General features: G+C 39.1%; 1 protein-coding gene across 1 annotated transcript in view; it reads right to left on the reverse strand.

Moving 5' to 3' along the window:
• Positions 1-754: 754 nt before the first annotated feature.
• LOC106518993 (inositol polyphosphate multikinase) overlaps positions 755-1,341 on the reverse strand; it is a gene marked incomplete at its 3' end in the record, with an annotated part of 22,479 nt that continues 21,892 nt past the window's right edge. The window contains 1 exon segment of the mRNA XM_014010451.1: positions 755-927. Within this exon segment, the coding sequence (XP_013865905.1) occupies positions 755-927 (173 nt within the window).

Genomic DNA, 1,341 nt, shown 5'->3' on the forward strand with positions numbered 1-1,341 from the left:
GTCCGTGTTAAAATATATTTTAAACAATTTACAAAACTAAACAGCCTACGGTATTTTTACAGTCTTTATTTTACAGTTAAAATAAATGTTTATCAAAGTTTAATGTTACAACTAATCGTAGATCCCTTTAAAAGGCTGTTTATGTGTTAAAATAGAGAATAAACTTGACTTCGCATCATATCTGTTTCTAAACGCCTTGAAATTGGCCTCTGTCCCTTAAGAACCTCCTTCTGCTTCTGTCCCGCCCATTTCAGCACGGGGCGGGTGTGCTCTGTGATGAGGAAGCTCAGCTTGGAGACACAGACCAGAGGCAGAGCTGGTAGTCCCAACCGGTCGTTTTTGCTCCCCTGCCTGGCTGCCTCAGGACACTACAGGATTTCTCAAACATTCATGAATGAGTCAAAGTAAGACTCTGGACACGTTTTGATGAGAGGATAACTATAACATGATATTGCTGCTTTAATTAATCTGGATTGTGTTGTACTTGGAAGCAAACTGAGAAATTACCAAGAGGTGTATACATTTATCACTCACCGGTGCTTAGTTTTCTCCACTGGGGAAAAATAAAATAAAACCCAAAAGCTATGAAAACCCTTTATATAAAGTTCTGTAATCAGATCAGAATCACTGTGACGAGCTTCACTCACAGCAGTGTTGAAACAGTTGAAACACACGTTCTGTTCTTAAACAATTAAAAATAAACAAACAAACAAACATTACACCCTCCTTTAAAGAGCACAACCTGTAAACTTACTCTCATGCCAAGGATCAAGAAACCAATTTCCTCCATCAGTGGGTATTTCCTGATCTGCTGCTCTCGTTTCTCCTGCGAGGCGAATGGGTCGTAGCTCCTCTGGCCCAGCTTCACGTCCATGATGCAAGGCCTGATGAATCGGCTCGTCACGTCCTCCAGCTTCAGGTAAAGGTCTGGACCAATCACAGATAAGAGTCATTATGCTGAGTCTACCTGTGCTCGGCTCAAGTTAAACAAGCAAAAATCAGGAATACAGAACAAAAATTAAAAGTTGGTTAATCTAAGATTTGATAACTGATTAAATTGTTTTAGTTTGTCTTACAGAAACCTGGTTACATGCTGAGTAATTCTGAGACAGAATACTTTAAATCAGTGTTTCCCAAAGTTGGGGTCAGGACCCAAAGTGGGGTCCCGAAACATCAAGGTGGGGTCCTGAAAAGATTTTCTGAATTAATTACATTTTTGCCTTAGTTGTTACAAATGAGTGAGGTTAGTACATTTAAAATGGATAAATGTAATATAAAAAATATTGTTACTATACCCATGTTTTGTTGACCTGATACAACTACACATTCTCACTCCCATGT

The sequence above is a fragment of the Austrofundulus limnaeus genome, unplaced genomic scaffold (assembly GCF_001266775.1).
Source record: "Austrofundulus limnaeus strain Quisiro unplaced genomic scaffold, Austrofundulus_limnaeus-1.0 Scaffold69, whole genome shotgun sequence".
Classification (NCBI taxonomy): Eukaryota; Metazoa; Chordata; class Actinopteri; order Cyprinodontiformes; family Rivulidae; genus Austrofundulus; species Austrofundulus limnaeus.